This window comes from Oncorhynchus mykiss, chromosome 27 (genome assembly GCF_057628025.1).
Source record: "Oncorhynchus mykiss isolate SJ-2025 chromosome 27, ASM5762802v1, whole genome shotgun sequence".
Lineage (NCBI taxonomy): Eukaryota > Metazoa > Chordata > Actinopteri > Salmoniformes > Salmonidae > Oncorhynchus > Oncorhynchus mykiss.
The window spans coordinates 43,874,558-43,891,799 of record NC_143048.1 but is presented as its reverse complement, the minus strand read 5'-3'; the positions used below and the strand labels follow the sequence as shown (position 1 = coordinate 43,891,799).

General features: G+C 48.3%; 1 protein-coding gene across 11 annotated transcripts in view; it reads right to left on the bottom strand.

Moving 5' to 3' along the window:
- The window catches only part of cux1b (cut-like homeobox 1b), a 174,090-nt gene that overhangs the window by 25,563 nt on the left and 131,285 nt on the right, over nt 1-17,242 (bottom strand). For 4 of the 11 annotated variants that reach the window (XM_036965636.2, XM_036965640.2, XM_036965642.2 and 1 more), the window contains 5 exons: nt 11,073-11,602; nt 10,586-10,730; nt 7,822-8,211; nt 7,372-7,560; nt 3,739-4,015 (listed from right to left, as the gene is read on the bottom strand). The exons of 1 other annotated variant lie outside the window; for it this stretch is intronic. In XM_036965636.2, coding sequence (XP_036821531.2) covers nt 3,739-4,015; nt 7,372-7,560; nt 7,822-8,211; nt 10,586-10,730; nt 11,073-11,602 — 1,531 coding nt within the window. The remainder of the gene's footprint in view (nt 1-3,738; nt 4,016-7,371; nt 7,561-7,821; nt 8,212-10,585; nt 10,731-11,072; nt 11,603-17,242) is intronic. 6 more of the 11 variants (XM_036965639.2, XM_090224084.1, XM_036965638.2 and 3 more) reach the window with 3 other exon arrangements.

Sequence of the window (17,242 nt, the reverse complement as noted above, 5' to 3'; positions counted from 1 at the left end):
TCTTCAGAGTTCGTACTGTTAGGTGACCTAAACTGGGAAATGCATAGCATCCCAGTCGTCCTACAATCTAAGATAGATGCCATCAATCTCACACAAATTATCAAGGAACCTACCAGGTACAACCCTAAAATTGTAAACATGGGCACCCTCATAGATTTAATACTGACCAACTTGCCCTCTAAATACACCTCTGCTGTCTTCAACCAGAATCTAAGCGATCACTGCCTCATTGCCTGCGTCTGTAATGGGTCCGAGGTAAAACGACCACCCCTCATCACTGTCATACGCTCCCTAAAACACTTCTGTGAGCAGGCCTTTCTAATCGACCTGGCCGGGGTATCCTGGAAGGATATTGACCTCATCTCATCAGTAGAGGATGCCTGGTAGTTCTTTAAAAGTGCTTTCCTCACCATCTTAAATAAGCATACCCCATTCAAAAAATGTAGAACTAAGAACAGATATAGCCCCTGGTTCACTTCAGACTTGACTACCCTTGACCAGCACAAAAACATCCTGTGGCGTACTGCATTAGCATTGAATAGCCCCCGCGATATGCAACTTTTCAGGGAAGTGTGGAACAAATATACACAGTCAGTTAGGAAAGCAAAGGCTAGCTTTTTCAAACAGAAGTTAGCATTCTGTAGCACTAATTCCAAAAAGTTTTGGGACACTAAAGTCCATGGAGAATAAGAGCACCTCCTCCCAGCTTCCCACTGCACTGAGGCTAGGAAACACTGTCACCACCGATAAATCTACGATAATCGAGAATTTCAAATAACTTTTTTCCATGGCTGGCCATGCTCTCCACCTGGCAACCCCTACCAACAGCTCTGCACCTCCCGCAGCAACTGGCCCAAGCCACCACCGCTTCTCCTTCACCCAGATAGCTGAAGTTCTGAAAGAGCTGCAAAATCTGGATCCCTACAAACCAGCTGGGCTGGAAAATCTGAACCCTCTCTCTCTAAAATTACCCGCCGAAATTGTTGCAACCCCTATTACTAGCCTGTTCAACCTCTCTTTCATATCGTCTGAGATCCCTAAAGATTGGAAAGCTGCCGCGGTCATCCCCCTCTTCAAATTGGGTGACACTCTAGACCCAAACTGTTACAGACCTATATCCATTTTGCCCTGCCTCTCTAAAGTTAACAAACTGATCACTGACCATTTCAAATCCCACCGTACCTTCTCCACTATGCAATCTGGTTTCTGAGCTGGTCACAGGTGCACCTCAGCCACGCTCAAGGTCCTAAACGATATCATAACTGCCATCGATAAAAGACAGTACTGTGCAGCTGTCTTCATCGACCTGGTCAAGAGATTCAACTCTATCAATCACCTCATTCTTAATCAGCAGACTCAACAGCCTTGGTTTCTCTAATGACTGCCTCGCCTGGTTCACCAACTACTTCTCAGACAGAGTTCAGTGTGTCAAATCGGAGGGCCTGTTGTCCGGACCTCTGGCAGTCTCTATGGGGGTGCCACAGTGTTCAATTCTTGGGCCGACTCTTTTCGTTGCATATATCAATGATATCGCTCTTGCTGCTGGTGATTCTCTGATACAACTCTACGCAGACGACACCATTCTGTATACATCTGGCCCTTCTTTGGACACTGTGCTATTAAACTTCTGAACGAGTTTCAATGCCATACAACTCTCCTTCCGTGGCTTCCAACTGCTCTTAAATGCAAGTAAAAATAAATGCATGCTCTAAAACCGATTGCTGCCCACACCCGCCTGCCCGACTAGCATCACTACTCTGGACGGTTCTGACTTAGAATATGTGGACAACTACAAATACCTAGGTGTCTGGTTAGACTGTAAACTCTCCTTCTAGACTCACATCAAACATCTCCAATCCAAAATTAAATCTAGAATCGGCTTCCTATTTCACAACAAAGCCTCTTTTACTCATGCTGCCAAACATACCCTTGTAAAACTGACTATCCTACAAATCCTCGACTTCGGCGATGTCATTTACAAAATAGCCTCCAACACGGAAATTGGATGCAGTCTATCACCGTGCCATCCGTTTTGTCACCAAAGCCCCATATACTACCCACCACTGCGACCTGTATGCACTCGTTGGCTAGCCCTCGTTACATATTCGTCGCCAAACCTAGTGGCTCCAGGTCATCTATAAGTTTTTGCTAGGTAAAGCGATGCCTTATCTCAACTCACTGGTAAACATTGCAACACCCACTCGTAGCACGCGCTCCAGCAGGTATATTTCACTGGTCATCCCCAAAGCCATCACCTACTTTGGCCGCCTTTCCTTCCAGTCCTCTGCTGCCAATGACTGGAACGAATTGCAAAATCACTGAAGCTGGAGTCTTATATCTCCCTCACTAACTTTAAGCATCAGCTATCAGAGCAGTTTACCGTTCCTGTACACAGCCCATCTGAAAATAGAACACCCAACTACCTCATCCCCATATTGTTATACATTTTTTTGCTCTTTTGCACCCCTGTATCTCTACTTGCACATCATTATCTGCACATCTATCACTCCAGTGTTATTGCTAAATTGAAATAATTTTGCCTCTATGGCCTATTTATTTCCTTACCTCCCTACTCTTCCACATTTACACACTGTACATATATATTTCTATTGTGTTATTGACTGTACGTTTGTTTATGTGTAACTCTGTGTTGTTGTTTTTTGTTGCACTGCTTTGCTTCATCTTGGCCAGGTCGCAGTTGAAAATGAGAACTCATTCTCAGTTGGCCTACCTGGTTAACCTCTCTTGGGTAGGGGGTAGTATTTTCACCTCCGGATGAAAAGTGTGCCCAAAGTAAACTGCCTGTTACTCAGGCCCAGAAGCTAGGATATGCATATAATTGGTAGATTTGGATAGAAAACACACTAAAGTTTCTAAACATGTTCAAATAATGCCTAACAGAACTGATTTGGCAGGTGAAAACCTGAGGACAAACCATCCAGGGGAAAACAAATTGAGGTCATGGGATTGTCCAATGGTTTTCTATGGGACACCCTTATTATTAGGAACCTGCAGTTCCTAGGGCTTCCACTAGATGTCAACAGTCTTTAGAAATTGTTCTATGTTATTCTTTTGAGAAATGAAGAAGTAGTCCTATTCATTGTAAGTGTCACTCCAGGTGGACTGTACTGTTTTGGTGCACGTGAACAGGAGCGCGCTCCACGTTGTTTTTATCCGGTATTAGAAACCGTTTATTCCGTCTTAAAATGTATCGATTGTTTACGTTTTAGGGTACCCGAGGTTGGATTAGGAACGTTGTTTGAAATGTTTGGACCAAGTTTACAGGTAACTTATTAGATACTTTGTAGGCATGTTGGGAGAGTTGAAACCAGTGTATTTCTGAATCAAACGCGCCAAATAAATTGACATTTTTGGGACATAAAGAAGGACATTATCAAACAAAAAAAGGACCATTTGTGATGTTTCTGGGACATTTTGGAGTGCCAACAGAAGAAAATCTTCAAAGGTAAGGCATGAATTATATCATTATTTCTGACCTGCCTGGTTGAAAAAGGTGAGAGAAAAAAAAAAGAAAAAACAAATCCAGCCTGGATTTGAACCAGGGTGTAGTGCTGAGAAGCAGTGCCTTAGACCGCTGCGCCACTCCAGGGAGCAAGATTTTTAATCCCAGCCCCCATCCCTGCAGGAGGTCTACTGCCTTTTGGTAGGCCGTCATTGTAAATGAGTTGTACTTTAGATCCCACATCCTAAGCTTAGCCTGATAGTGCAGTAACTGACCTGTAGTTGTGGAACCAGTTGATAACAGTGCTGGTCTTCAGGTGAAGCTGGGAGGCCAGCTCCTCAATGGTTTTGGGGGAGGGGTAGGGTTTCTCTTGGTAAGCCCTCTTCAGAGCCTCCTTCTCCTCGGGACCCAGAACCACTCGGATCTTCTTCTGGTACAGCTGAGGAGGCTGCTGATGCTGGGGGCTGGCGCTCTGGAGGAAGTCTGGCCCTGCCAGGCCACCGTCCACAGAATGGCCATCACTCAGCGAACTGTGGCGCCTCTTCAGGTAGGCTGGGGAGAGACAGAGAAAGGATGAGATTTCGTTGTAGATAAGCACACAGTGTACTAGTACCAACAACCACTAGGGGGCGGCAATGTCTAACTGTAGCAATACAAGGACAGAGTCAGCCTCTGAAAACACCACAGCCTTAATTCATGTGCAAATGACAGCATGGATTTGACATTCTCTAATCTCCTACAGTACAGTACAGTACACACTGATCCAATAAAAGAGAAGAGAAACCCAAATACAGCACAAGCCTACAAGGCCATGTACATGTGTCTAACTTCAACGTGATACACGACACAGGGTCAACTCATGGTTCGTCTGCCTTTCCTCCCAGCTCTGCTATTGGTCAGGTCCACTCCCACAGCTCTATTCTGACCTCTGATCACTGACTAGGGCCAACTTCATCCTGCTGCCTGCACTCAGTGACCTCCAACATGTGGTTCAGCCTCTTCCCTCCAGGCCTGCTGTGGGCATGCTCAATGGGACACTAACCGCCTGCACAGAAACAGCTGGGGTAGCTAGGCCTGGTCACAGTAGCAGTAACAAGTAGCAGTAGCCTGGTCCCAGATCTGTTGGTACTTTTGCCTGCTCCATTGTCATTGTCAAGCAAATCATGTTTCACATGACAATTCCATAAGGAGTTGTCTAGAGACTAGAAACAGACTGGTACCCAGGCTATATTAAAGAGACCAGGAACAGACTGGTACCCAGGCTGTGTTAAAGAGACCAGGAACAGACTGGTACCCAGGCTAGGGAAGCCAGGCCCGCTGGCCACATAATGCCTTCTGAAAACAAACTGCTGGCGTCCCTTACCTTCTAGCCATCTATCTTCAGTACAGCCGAGAGAGAAACAAAGTAGGGATGGGCTTCCTACTCTGATGGAAGTGTTAGCTAGATCGGAATCAATGCAAGAAAGATCATTAAAAGTTAGACTCAGCGAGATGATGTAGCAAACCAATAGTACTGCAGATATTTAGATGAGCGCGATGAAAGCTCACACAGAGTATCCGGACGGGTGCGCTTCACGTTGATACAATGTGGTGTCTACGGGGCCGAAGCAGCAGAGAAGTTTAGCCTCACGCTTCAACGCTCTTAGTTACAGAAATGTACCTATGTGTTTACTTCATGCACGCAACGGCATCTCGCTGAGTCTACCTTTAAGTCTCACTAGGAAGAGAGAGACTGATGTGTAAATCAGGAAGCAGTAGATGAATGGAACCCAGGAAGCAGTAGATGAATGGAACCCAGGAAGCAGTAGATGAATGGAACCCAGGAAGCAGTAGATGAATGGAACCCAGGAAGCAGTAGATGAATGGAACCCAGGAAGCAGTAGATGAATGGAACCCAGTAAGCAGTAGATGAATGGAACCAGGAAGCAGTAGATGAATGGAACCCAGGAAGCAGTAGATGAATGGAACCCAGGAAGCAGTAGATGAATGGAACCCAGGAAGCAGTAGATGAATGGAACCCAGTAAGCAGTAGATGAATGGAACCCAGTAAGCAGTAGATGAATGGAACCCAGGAAGCAGTAGATGAATGGAACCCAGGAAGCAGTAGATGAATGGAACCCAGTAAGCAGTAGATGAATGGAACCAGGAAGCAGTAGATGAATGGAACCCAGGAAGCAGTAGATGAATGGAACCCAGTAAGCAGTAGATGAATGGAACCAGGAAGCAGTAGATGAATGGAACCCAGGAAGCAGTAGATGAATGGAACCCATGAAGCAGTAGATGAATGGAACCAGGAAGCAGTAGATGAATGGAACCAGGAAGCAGTAGATGAATGGAACCCAGGAAGCAGTAGATGAATGGAACCCAGTAAGCAGTAGATGAATGGAACCCAGTAAGCAGTAGATGAATGGAACCAGGAAGCAGTAGATGAATGGAACCCAGGAAGCAGTAGATGAATGGAACCCAGGAAGCAGTAGATGAATGGAACCCAGGAAGCAGTAGATGAATGGAACCCAGGAAGCAGTAGATGAATGGAACCCAGGAAGCAGTAGATGAATGGAACCCAGGAAGCAGTAGATGAATGGAACCCAGGAAGCAGTAGATGAATGGAACCCAGGAAGCAGTAGATGAATGGAACCCAGGAAGCAGTAGATGAATGGAACCCAGGAAGCAGTAGATGAATGGAACCCAGGAAGCAGTAGATGAATGGAACCCAGGAAGCAGTAGATGAATGGAACCCAGGAAGCAGTAGATGAATGGAACCCAGGAAGCAGTAGATGAATGGAACCCAGGAAGCAGTAGATGAATGGAACCCAGGAAGCAGTAGATGAATGGAACCCAGGAAGCAGTAGATGAATGGAACCCAGGAAGCAGTAGATGAATGGAACCCAGGAAGCAGTAGATGAATGGAACCCAGGAAGCAGTAGATGAATGGAACCCAGGAAGCAGTAGATGAATGGAACCCAGGAAGCAGTAGATGAATGGAACCCAGGAAGCAGTAGATGAATGGAACCCAGGAAGCAGTAGATGAATGGTACCCAGGAAGCAGTAGATGAATGGAACCAGGAAGCAGTAGATGAATGGAACCCAGGAAGCAGTAGATGAATGGAACCAGGAAGCAGTAGATGAATGGAACCCAGGAAGCAGTAGATGAATGGAACCCAGGAAGTAGTAGATTAATGGAACCCAGGAAGCAGTTGATGAATGGAACCCAGGAAGCAGTAGATGAATGGTACCCAGGAAGCAGTAGATGAATGGAACCCAGGAAGCAGTGGATGAATGGAACCAGGAAGCAGTGGATGAATGGAACCAGGAAGCAGTAGATGAATGGAACCAGGAAGTAGTAGATGAATGGAACCAGGAAGCAGTAGATGAATGGAACCAGGAAGCAGTAGATGAATGGAACCCAGGAAGCAGTGGATGAATGGAACCAGGAAGCAGTGGATGAATGGAACCAGGAAGCAGTAGATGAATGGAACCAGGAAGTAGTAGATGAATGGAACCAGGAAGCAGTGGATGAATGGATCCGTGCAGTAAGGGACTCTAAGTGGCACAGAGGTCTAAGGCACTGCATCTCAGTGCTAAACGCGTCACTAGAGACACCCTGGTTCGAATCCAGGTTGTATCACAACCGGCCTTGATTGGGAATCCCATAGGGCGACGCACAATTGGCTTAGCGTCGCCAGGGGTAGGCCGTCATTGTAAATTAGACTTTGTTCTTAACTGACTTGTCTAGTTAAATAAAAAATTTAATTTTAAAAAAGGGGGAGGAAAAATGATAGTAATCGCTGACTGCTGCTGTTTATAATTGATGAAGCAGGCCCGTGGAGGGCCACCTGATGTCACATCCAATAGAGCTAATTATAATCCGTGAGAGAGACAGAATGCGGAGAGAGAGAGATCATTACCTTTCTTCTCCAGGCGTTTCATGTCCATTAGTTTCTCCACTTTGTGTGGGTCCTGCAGCCAGAACTGCATGCGGACGAATGGCTCACGTCCCTTCAGACTCAGCTTGTGCCAGGGCTTAGGCCGAGCCAGCAGATCAGACACTGAGCCCTGGGTCAGACCCAGGATACTCTCCCCAAACAGACGCTGCCCTGGGGGGAGAGAGAGTAGAGAGAGAAGGGGGTCAGGCTGGAGGACTGGATAGACTACCATGAATTGGGAGAGCTTGTATATGGAGATGAATCTAAAGTGAGATGGGGTGAAACTATAAGTGAACGACAAAGAGGAAAATATATATATATAAAAAAACAAACAAACAGGAAATAGGTGAGAGTGAATAAAGAAGGGAAGAGAGAGAGAGAAGAGGAAGGAGAAAACAGAGACTGAAGGTATCGTAAAAGTCTGAGTCTCACCAAGGTTGTTATCAGTCAGCACCTCCTTGACCTTCTTGGTGAGGACGTATGTGTCCAGCTCAGGAGACATGGCTATCGTCTCCTGGATGCTGAGGCCTGTGATGGGGCCAGGGAGTGGCAGGGGCGTACCGGGCTGGGACTCTCCCCCTGAGGGCTCACCAGATGGGGGCTCCAGAGACGGGGCCTGGGGGGCCAGAGGGTCCCGGTCGCCCCCTAAACCATTGAGTGACTCCTCAGCAGAGCTCAGTGGAGACCCTGGAGGAGGGCTGCAGCTGGCTGAGGTCTGGCTGGGAGTGCCCTCTGCTGGGGCAGGGCTGCAGCTAGCTGAGGTCTGGCTGGGAGTGCCCTCTGCTGGGGCAGGGCTGCAGCTGGCTGAGGTCTGACCCTCTGCTAGAGGAGAGAAAACGCAAGGCAGGAGCAGACAATACAGTAGGTCAGTACGGTATGCATGCTAGTAGATACCAATAGACTTCCAGTCATTGAGCTAAAACTCGTTAACATTGGTTCGCGAGATTACCTCATACTGGACACAGAGACAAAAATGGTATGCATATGAGTTTATCTGACTCTGGGGAAGTTGCCAAAATCCCAAAGTATCCTTTTAATGAAATGTTTCTTAATCCTGGTCCTAGGGAACCAAAGGAGTGCACATTCTTAATCCTGGTCCTCGGCAACCAAAGGAGTGCACATTCTTAATCCTGGTCCTCGGCAACCAAAGGAGTGCACATTCTTAATCCTGGTCCTCGGCAACCAAAGGAGTGCACATTCTTAATCCTGGTCCTCGGCAACAAAAGGAGTGCACATTCTTAATCCTGGTCCTAGGGAAGCAAAGGAGTGCACATTCTTAATCCTGGTCCTCGGCAACCAAAGGAGTGCACATTCTTAATCCTGGTCCTCGGCAACCAAAGGAGTGCACATTCTTAATCCTGGTCCTCGGCAACCAAAGGAGTGCACATTCTTAATCCTGGTCCTCGGCAACCAAAGGAGTGCACATTCTTAATCCTGGTCCTCGGCAACCAAAGGAGTGCACATTCTTAATCCTGGTCCTCGGCAACCAAAGGAGTGCACATTTGTGTTTTTGCTCTAGCACTTTTTAATGAAATGGATGATGAGCTGAATAGTGGAATGAGGTGTAGTGCTAGGGCCCCCCTGTGAGTCCCCAGGACCGGGATTAATAAACACTAAGGGGGCACACTGCAGTCAACAAGCCCAGTCAGAAGGAAGCCTTTAGGGCCCCCCTGTGAGTCCCCAGGACCGGGGTTAATGAACACTGAGGGGGCACACTGCAGTCAACAAGCCCAGTCAGAAGGAAACCCCTAGGGCCCCCCTGTGAGTCCCCAGGACCGGGGTTAATAAACACTGCAGTCAGAAGGAAACCTCTAGCCCCTCACCGCCCTCACTGTTGGCAGGTCTGAGAGAGAGACAACTCAATAGGGATTAACAGTATGGCTGAATCTCCTCTAAACTCATCGGAAGACCTTATCCAGTTCCTTCAGATCTGCAAACAAAAAGAGATGTATTCATAGGGTCTCTTTTTCCCTCCCATAATGCCCTCTGTCCCCTTCCCTGTCTCTGTCCTGTTTTGCAGAAGGCTGGAATAGAGCAGTCATGGAGAGCTGTCAGTGTGGGTTATGTCCTCCTTGTGCCTAGAGAAAGAGACCCTGCTGCCAAAAGAGGCCTGACAACAGGGCTGGGGAGGGAGGGAAGGGGCGAGAGGAGGAGGGGTGACAAAATGGTAGCAACCTCCCAGCTATCAACAGGGCTGGGGTGGAAAGGGAGAGAGAGGGAGGGGGGGGGGAAGGGGTGACAAAATGGTAGCAACCCCCCAGCTATCAACAGGGCTGGGGTGGAAAGGGAGAGAGAGGGAGGGGGGGGGGAAGGGGTGACAAAATGGTACTGTAGCAACCCCCCAGCTATCAACAGGGCTGGGGTGGAAAGGGAGAGAGAGGGAGGGGGGGGGAAGGGGTGACAAAATGGTACTGTAGCAACCCCCCAGCTATCAACAGGGCTGGGGTGGAAAGGGAGAGAGGGAGGGGGGGAAGGGGTGACAAAATGGTACTGTAGCAACCCCCCAGCTATCAACAGGGCTGGGGTGGAAAGGGGGAGAGAGGGAGGAAGGGGTGACAAAATGATACTGTAGCAACCCCCCAGCTATCAACAGGCTAAGAGAGCAGTGTATGGAGCGAGATACCTGCCAAAAGGTTGAACGTACGTATCATTAGGATCGTAAGAAAATCCATACGGAATTCCTACATTTATTTTGCAACACTTGCACCCACACTGCTCACGCGCGCCAACAAGCGTCTGCGTTGCCAAGGGCTAACATTTCTGACGCAGATCGCGCTGCAAGTCCGGCCTCTCCCATCTCCTCATTGGTTTATAGAAGCAGGTACCCACCCACGTGCCATCTCATTGGTTATACCCACGTGGGTGACTGAAAGACTAATGAGGTCAGTGGCGGTAATGCACCTAATTTATGAAAGTTGCCAATCGCAATATAAAGTCCAGAGAAGGAAAGGCCTGGAAGGAAGCGAGATGACTAGAAATGAGTCGGTTGACCGTTTTTTGTGCGGATTAATTGGCGGATTACAGGACCTTGTCCATTTCAGGTCAAATAACAACTCAATGTTTATATCCCAGGACAAATTAGCTAGCAAGTGCACGCTAACTAGCTAAATTGCCATAAATGTTAATTGAGAGATGATCGTCAGCCATACGTCAGTCAGTTGTTTGTCAATACACACACACACACACACTCCATTACCTTGGTTGTGAGCAGGCTTGATGTGTGTGTTCTGGCTCAGGTCACCGTTCAGCCACAGCTGCATGCGCAGGCCTCTGGAGGTCATCTTGCTCCAAGGGTTCTGCCGAGACCCCACGCCGTCACACATACTTCCCTGGGAAAGAGCCTAACACACACACACACACACACACACACACACACACACACACACACACACAATAAAAAAACGTCAGTCACTCATACACGTTATGGCTAAACAGATACAGAGACATAAGCACACACACATTAACTAGGTTACGTATACAATGAATTGTGTTGAGCTCAAAGCTGAGTGATTACTTTAGAGCTGGGTTGATTATAAATGAGGTATGTGAGACACTAACAGACAGGACGGGAATCTGGATGGCTGTGATAAATGTGGAGACACTCCAGAACCACCCCCCCTCCAGTAACGAGTCACAGTGCTCTCACCGAGGGCTTGTGTGTTTATTCGGACTGTGGTACTCACCTCTTTAGAGTCCTCCTGGGTGTGGTTCTCCTCTCCCCCCAGTGTGGGTGTATCTCTGCGGGGGTCTGGGTTCATGTTGCTCCACCACTGATCCCTCCGGTGCCCCCCTCCAGGCCGGGCAGACCCCTCAGGGCTCCGACCCAGCCTGGGCACCCCATCAGCCAGGCTGTCTGGCACTGACACTCCCCTGTCCTCCCTCTTCACACTGGAGCTGAAGTCCAGGACTGTTGAGGGCGAGGAGGGGGAGACTGGGAGGGCGGTGGGGGTGTTCTTCAGGGAGAGAGCCAGAGGGGTGTAGGCAGGGAAGGAGGCAGCCAGATGGGAGACCAGTAAGTCCCTCTGGGAGTGAGAGGATGAAGTGGAGGAAGAAGAGGAGGCTTTGAGGCTGGGTTCCACAGCAGCCTGTTGGGCCTCCATCTCTCTTCGAGCTTGTTCTAGGATGGAGCGGATGGCCTCGTCCGAACCACCGCCTCCTCCTCCTCCTCCTCCTCTCAGCCCCCCACCAGGAGAAGGACGATGGGAGAAGTCTGCTGGGGGGAGAAAGGAGATAACGGATATCAGAGACTCTCTCTCTCTCACACACTCAATTCTGAGTAAGTTAATTGTCTAAGAAGTTAGTATCCTCCAGTAATGTATTTGGCGAACACCAAATGTGTTTGCCTCTTTTTGTTTTTTTTAAGCAATGGCTTTTTTTCTGGCCACTTCTGTACAGCCCAGCAGGGATGGTGCCAGGTTTTCTCCAGACACTTGGTATTCAGGCCAAATAATTAAATCTTGGTTTCATCAGACCAGAGAATTTTGTTTCTCACGATCTGAGAGTCCTTTAGGTGCCTTTTGGCAAACTCCAAGCAGGTTGTTGTGCTTTTTACTGAGGAGTTGCTGCCGTCTGGCCACTCTACCATAAAGCCCTGGTTGGTGGAGTGCTGCAGAGATGGTTGTCCTTCTGGAAGGTTCTCCCATCTCAACAGAGGAACTCTAGAGCTCTGTAAGAGTGACCATCAGGTTCTTGTTCACCTTCCTGACCAAGGCCCTTCTCCCCCGATTACCCAGTTTGGTCGGGCGGCCAGATCTAGGAAGAGTCTTGGTGGTTCCAAACTTCCTCCATTTAATAATGATGGAGGCCACTGTGTTCTTGGGGACCTTCAATGCTGCAGAAATGTTTTGGTACCCTTCCCCAGATCTGTGCCTCAACACAATCCTGTCTCGGAGCTCTACTGACAATTCCTTCTACCTCATGGCTTGGTTTCTGTTCTGATATGCACTGTCAACTGTGGGACCTTATATAGACAGGTGTGTGCCTTTCCAAATCATGTCCAATAAAATTAATTTACCACAGGTGGACTCCAACAAGATGTAGAAACATCTCAAGGACGATCAATGGAAACAGAATGCAGCTGAGCTCAATTTTGGGTTTCATAGCAAAGGTTCTGAATGCTTATGAAAACAATGTATTTTTGTTTTTAATACATTTGCAAAAATCAATAAAAACAGTTTATGCTTTGTCATTATGGGGAATTGTGTGTAGTTTGATGAAAAAAACTAAAACATTTTAAAATAAGGCTGTAACAACAAAATAGGAAAAAGGGAAGGGGTCTGAATACTTTGAGAATGAACAATTTACTGTCCTCCTATTCCACCAGTCATCTAGGGACAACCGTCCTCCTATTCCACCAGTCATCATCTAGGGACGACTGTCCTCCTATTCCACCAGTCATCTAGGGACAACTGTCCTCCTATTCCACCAGTCATCATCTAGGGACAACTGTCCTCCTATTCCACCAGTCATTTAGGGACAACTGTCCTCCTATTCCACCAGTCATTTAGGGACAACTGTCTTCCTATTCCACCAGTCATCTAGGGACAACCGTCTTCCTATTCCACCAGTCATCTAGGGACAACTGTCCTCCTATTCCAACAGTCATCATCTAGGGACAACTGTCCTCCTATTCCACCAGTCATAATCTAGGGACAACCGTCCTCCTATTCCACCAGTCATCATCCAGGGACAACTGTCCTCCTATTCCACCAGTCATCTAGAGACAACTGTCCGCCTATTCCACAGTCATCATCTAGGGACAACTGTCCTCCTATTCAACCAGTCATCATCTAGGGACAACTGTCCTCCTATTCCACCAGTCAACAAGGGACAACCGTCCTCCTATTCCACCAGTCATTTAGGGACAACCGTCCTCCTATTCCACCAGTCATCATCTAGGGACAACTGTTCTCCTATTCCACCAGTCATCTAGGGACAACTGTCCTCCTATTCCACCAGTCATCATCTAGGGACAACCGTCCTCCTATTCCACCAGTCATCATCCAGGGACAACTGTCCTCCTATTCCACCAGTCATCTAGGGACAACTGTCCTCCTATTCCACATTCATCATCTAGGGACAACTGTCCTCCTATTCAACCAGTCATCATCTAGGGACAACTGTCCTCCTATTCCACCAGTCAACTAGGGACAACCGTCCTCCTATTCCACCAGTCATTTAGGGACAACCGTCCTCCTATTCCACCAGTCATTTAGGGACAACTGTCCTCCTATTCCACCAGTCATTTAGGGACAACTGTCCTCCTATTCCACCAGTCATTTAGGGACAACTGTCCTCCTATACCATCAGTCATCATCTAGGGACAACCATCCTCCTATTCCACCAGTCATCTAGGAACAACCGTCCTCCTATTCCACCAGTCATCTAGGAACAACTGTCCTCCTATTCCACCAGTCATCATCTAGGGACAACCATCCTCCAATTCCACCAGTCATTTAGGGACAACTGTCTTCCTATTCCACCAGTCATCATCTAGGGACAACTGTCCTCCTATTCCACCAGTCATCTAGGGACAACTGTCCTCCTATTCCACCAGTCATCATCTAGGGACAACTGTCCTCCTATTCCACCAGTCATCATCTAGGGACAACTGTCCTCCTATTCCACCAGTCATCATCTAGGGACAACTGTCCTCCTATTCCACCAGTCATCTAGGGACAACTGTCCTCCTATTCCACCAGTCATCTAGGGACAACTGTTCTCCTATTCCACCAGTCATCTAGGAACAACTGTCCTCCTATTCCACCAGTCATCATCTAGGGACAACCGTCCTCCTATTCCACCAGTCATCTAGGGACAACTGTCCTCCTATTCCACCAGTCATCATCTAGGGACAACCGTCCTCCTATTCCACCAGTCATCATCTAGGGACAACTGTCCTCCTATTCCACCAGTCATCTAGGGACAACTGTCCTCCTATTCCACAGTCATCATCTAGGGACAACTGTCCTCCTATTCAACCAGTCATCATCTAGGGACAACTGTCCTCCTATTCCACCAGTCATCTAGGGACAACCGTCCTCCTATTCCACCAGTCATCTAGGGACAACCGTTCTCCTATTCCACCAGTCATCTAGGGACAACCGTCCTCCTATTCCACCAGTCATCTAGGGACAACCGTCCTCCTATTCCACCAGTCATCTAGGGACAACCGTCCTCCTATTCCACCAGTCATCTAGGGACAACTGTCCTCCTATTCCACCAGTCATTATCTAGGGACAACCGTCCTCCTATTCCACCAGTCATCATCTAGGGACAACTGTCCTCCTATTCCACCAGTCATCTAGGGACAACTGTCCCTCTATTCCACCAGTCATCTAGGGACAACTGTCCTCCTATTCCACCAGTCATCATCTAGGGACAACCGTCCTCCTATTCCACCAGTCATCTAGGGACAACTGTCCTGCTATTCCACCAGTCATCATCTAGGGACAACTGTCCTCCTATTCCACCAGTCATCATCTAGGGACAACTGTCCTCTTATTCCACCAGTCATCATCTAGGGACAACTGTCCTCCTATTCCACTAGTCATCTAGGGACAACCGTCCTCCTATTCCACCAGTCATCATCTAGGGACAACCGTCCTCCTATTCCACCAGTCATCTAGGGACAACTGTCCTCCTATTCCACCAGTCATCATCTAGGGACAACCGTCCTCCTATTCCACCAGTCATCATCTAGGGACAACTGTCCTCCTATTCCACCAGTCATCTAGGGACAACTGTCCTCCTATTCCACAGTCATCATCTAGGGACAACTGTCCTCCTATTCAACCAGTCATCATCTAGGGACAACTGTCCTCCTATTCCACCAGTCATCTAGGGACAACCGTCCTCCTATTCCACCAGTCATCTAGGGACAACCGTTCTCCTATTCCACCAGTCATCTAGGGACAACCGTCCTCCTATTCCACCAGTCATCTAGGGACAACCGTCCTCCTATTCCACCAGTCATCTAGGGACAACCGTCCTCCTATTCCACCAGTCATCTAGGGACAACTGTCCTCCTATTCCACCAGTCATTATCTAGGGACAACCGTCCTCCTATTCCACCAGTCATCATCTAGGGACAACTGTCCTCCTATTCCACCAGTCATCTAGGGACAACTGTCCCTCTATTCCACCAGTCATCTAGGGACAACTGTCCTCCTATTCCACCAGTCATCATCTAGGGACAACCGTCCTCCTATTCCACCAGTCATCTAGGGACAACTGTCCTGCTATTCCACCAGTCATCATCTAGGGACAACTGTCCTCCTATTCCACCAGTCATCATCTAGGGACAACTGTCCTCCTATTCCACCAGTCATCATCTAGGGACAACTGTCCTCCTATTCCACTAGTCATCTAGGGACAACCGTCCTCCTATTCCACCAGTCATCTAGGGACAACTGTCCTCCTATTCCACCAGTCATCTAGGGACAACTGTCCTCCTATTCCACCAGTCATCTATGGACAACTGTTCTCCTATTCCACCAGTCATCTAGGAACAACTGTCCTCCTATTCCACCAGTCATCATCTAGGGACAACCGTCCTCCTATTCCACCAGTCATCTAGGGACAACTGTCCTCCTATTCCACCAGTCATCATCTAGGGACAACCGTCCTCCTATTCCACCAGTCATCATCTAGGGACAACTGTCCTCCTATTCCACCAGTCATCTAGGGACAACTGTCCTCCTATTCCACAGTCATCATCTAGGGACAACTGTCCTCCTATTCAACCAGTCATCATCTAGGGACAACCGTCCTCCTATTCCACCAGTCATCTAGGGACAACCGTCCTCCTATTCCACCAGTAATCTAGGGACAACCGTCCTCCTATTCCACCAGTCATCTAGGGACAACCGTCCTCCTATTCCACCAGTCATCTAGGGACAACCGTCCTCCTATTCCACCAGTCATCTAGGGACAACCGTCCTCCTATTCCACCAGTCATCTAGGGACAACCGTCCTCCTATTCCACCAGTCATCTAGGGACAACCGTCCTCCTATTCCACCAGTCATCATCTAGGGACAACTGTCCTCCTATTCCACCAGTCATTTAGGGACAACCGTCCTCCTATTCCACCAGTCATCATCTAGGGACAACTGTCCTCCTATTCCACCAGTCATCTAGGGACAACTGTCCTCCTATTCCACCAGTCATCATCTAGGGACAACTGTCCTCCTATTCCACCAGTCATCATCTAGGGACAACCGTCCTCCTATTCCACCAGTCATCATCTAGGGACAACCGTCCTCCTATTCCACCAGTCATCATCTAGGGACAACCGTCCTCCTATTCCACCAGTCATCTAGGGACAACTGTCCTCCTATTCCACCAGTCATCTATGGCCAACTGTTCTCCTATTCCACCAGTCATCTAGGAACAACTGTCCTCCTATTCCACCAGTCATCATCTAGGGACAACCGTCCTCCTATTCCACCAGTCATCTAGGGACAACTGTCCTCCTATTCCACCAGTCCTCATCTAGGGACAACTGTCCTCCTATTCCACCAGTCCTCATCTAGGGACAACCGTCCTCCTATTCCACCAGTCATCATCTAGGGACAACTGTCCTCCTATTCCACCAGTCATCTAGGGACAACTGTCCTCCTATTCCACAGTCATCATCTAGGGACAACTGTCCTCCTATTCAACCAGTCATCATCTAGGGACAACCGTCCTCCTATTCCACCAGTCATCTAGGGACAACCGTCCTCCTATTCCACCAGTAATCTAGGGACAACCGTCCTCCTATTCCACCAGTCATCTAGGGACAACCGTACTCCTATTCCACCAGTCATCTAGGGACAACCGTCCTCCTATTCCACCAGTCATCTAGGGACA